Source organism: Opisthorchis viverrini (genome assembly GCF_000715545.1).
Source record: "Opisthorchis viverrini unplaced genomic scaffold opera_v5_559, whole genome shotgun sequence".
Taxonomy (NCBI): Eukaryota; Metazoa; Platyhelminthes; class Trematoda; order Opisthorchiida; family Opisthorchiidae; genus Opisthorchis; species Opisthorchis viverrini.
This window is the reverse complement of record NW_008752222.1, coordinates 180,917-183,685: the sequence shown is the minus strand read 5'-3', so window position 1 is coordinate 183,685 and position 2,769 is coordinate 180,917. Positions and strand designations below refer to the sequence as shown.

Here is a 2,769-nt window from a genome sequence, read left to right as displayed (position 1 = left end):
GAAACTCGCTTCGAATCCCTATGCGCATCTTTTAGTCTGGTTTCTTTGGAATGAACACGTCAGCCTCCTGAAGTTTCCTGACAATAGTCCGGTATATTTTCTCCCCCAAGCTGGTCCCGGTGAAGCACTGATTAAGACCTGATCAACGAAGTTCCTCCCGTTGTTGATAACCAAATACAGCGAGTATGTTAGTTGGCCTGCGCAGTATCTGGTGAGTGAGCCTACATGCGGAATCCTAGTGCTCTGCTGAATGACTGGTCGGAACCGATGGAAAATATTTGAGACACTTGAGGTGGTGGAGCTGATTATGAGATAACTGGTTCCGTCTAACGGGATCTGAATACATGGTGGATCGCAAAATGTGTTGTTTTGATTCGACGGAAGTTTTTGAGAGTGAATCGGCTCCGCTAACGGTAGTCTACGCGAATAAAGCGTTTCAAAGTGGAGTACGCAATGCATCGTTTCGTCACGAGCTCGAAGCACGTAGAACAGATTTAATCAAAGTGCTGTTACTTTGGGCCTTTGGATCACAATCAAGGCACTCAAATTCCTGCTTACTCTAGTTGTGAATGTTGCCGCTGACCGTCGCGCAATTGTGATTGAGTGATACCCACGGGTGGCCTTAGTTGCCTTGCGGGTGCAGTTTGGAAAACCTGACAATCGACAATCACTGACCGTTTCGGACAGCGAAACCGGAACAAGGGTCTCCTACCCACTTACCTGTCAGAAAATCGGTGAATGGTCGCGTATGTTGTTTTGAACTTCTGTACTTGATACGCCTGTTTGGTGGCACAACTGACTGACCGCCCGAATAAGTCATAACCTCAGATGTACCACTGAGATTTGAAGGGGTTTGTTTCGCCTTGTTGTTCACATCCAAATATCCGTGTATTTTCAGTGCTGAACTACAACGGAATCATTTGTTTTACTAGCTCTAAACACTTGGGTCATCAGTTCTGTGGTCGTTTTCCATTGGTCGTCGTGTTAGTTAAATTGGGCGTTCGGACCCTGGTGGTTTACGTTTCCCTGCGTGAGCCGCGCCTTAGGAATGTGGTGGTCGTCGTTGTTGGCGTTTCTTGCACTTTCTGCATATGCAGAGGTTTACTTTTATGAACACTTTAGCAAAGGTACTATGCTCCCTGGAGCGTTCAAAGGACTTAACGAACATTTCAGATTCAATTGGTGACAAACCAGGACAGTGGGTTGAGTCAAATCATCATAGCGATGAAACACGAGGGACTTGGGAGCTGTTCTCTAATGAAGCATGGAATAACCCTGAAGAGGTGGCTCTGAAGACTTCTGCTGATGCAAGATATTATGGCATTTCGCGAAAACTCGATAAGCCATTCTCGAACAGGGATAAGACATTAGTGGTTCAGTACATCGTCAAGTATGAGCAAAGTGTCAGCTGTGGAGGAGCTTATCTGAAACTTCTGCCCTCGAGCATCGACCAGAAAACATTCCACGGTGAAACTCCATACCTTTTCATGTTTGGTGGGTTTTGCGAGCTGGTAATATAAACGTCATTATTAGGTCCTGATATATGTGGCTATTCCACCAAGAAAGTTCACGCAATCTTTAGCTACAAAGGGAAGAATCATCTCATCAAGAAGGAGGTCCGCTGTAAAGATGATTTGGTCTCACATCTGTACACATTTATCCTCACACCGGACAACAAATTCAAGGTCCTAATCGATAATGAGCAAGTCGAGGAAGGCAGCCTGGAGGACGACTGGGATATGCTTCTTCCGAAGGAAATTGATGTAAGCCTTGTTTATGATTTAATAATCGACTGATTTAGGATCCCGCCTCAAAGAAACCTGAAGATTGGGTAGACGAGGAGGAAATTGATGATCCTGACGATAAAAAGCCCGAAGACTGGGACAAGCCTAAAGATATTCCGGATCCTGATGCGAAAAAACCTGAAGATTGGGATGATGAAATGGATGGGGAGTGGGAGCGACCGAAGATCCCCAACCCCGAATATAAAGGAGATTGGCATCCCCGGAAAATTGCGAATCCTAATTACAAAGGGCCATGGGTAGCGCCGAAAATCAGTAATCCGGACTACCAACCAGACCCTGATTTGTATGTGCGAGATGATATTGCTCATGTTGGGTTTGAACTGTGGCAAGTAACCTCTGGATCCGTGTTTGATGAGATTCTCATTACTGATGACCCTCAGTTTGCCAAAGAGGAGGGTGAACGCGTGTGGAGACCTCGGAACAAGCTTGAGACTGAATTTGAAAAGAAACGAGAAGAGGCCGAAAAGGCGAAAGCGTCTGAAGAAACAAAAGAGGAATCCGGTAGTGAAGGGGATTCCGATAAAGAAGAATCATCTGAAAAGGAGACCAGTGACGATTCGACGGAGCCAACCGATAGCGAATCGGAGGCGTCGAAGACCCATGAAGAACTTTAACTTCTATCAGATAATGTCAGAACCTCTTGTTTTGTTGGGTGTTTTCGGGCCTGTTTTCAACTGTATATTCTTTGGTACCTTAAATAACTTACCTCTAATATGTTAGTCTTTCTTCTAAGTCTCTGGTCTGTACTTGCGGTGTGGTACATTCTGAATTGACTGCCGCTGTTAGAGAGATGCTAAAGTTTACTGTAGGCTTTTCCGCGAAGTGACGCGTTCGGTATGCAAGGTCTAAGTGGTGATGCGATGCGTTGGGACCGTGATATGGAAGTTTTGTAAGTGGAGATGGAGCAAAACCGATGGCCAAGATATAAGCGACCCTGACAGGCCTCGCACTTTGACGTGGTTGT

The 2,769-nt window shown here is 45.6% G+C and overlaps 1 protein-coding gene across 1 annotated transcript; it reads left to right on the top strand.

Annotated features, from left to right (window-relative positions):
* Positions 1-1,091: 1,091 nt before the first annotated feature.
* T265_11723 (hypothetical protein) lies at positions 1,092-2,419 on the top strand (the record flags this gene model as incomplete). The annotated part of the gene is made up of 3 exons (XM_009178458.1): positions 1,092-1,494; positions 1,534-1,763; positions 1,802-2,419. 3 exons carry the CDS (start codon positions 1,092-1,094, stop codon positions 2,417-2,419), a joined length of 1,251 nt encoding a protein of 416 aa, XP_009176722.1.
* Between the last annotated feature and the right edge of the window lie 350 nt (positions 2,420-2,769).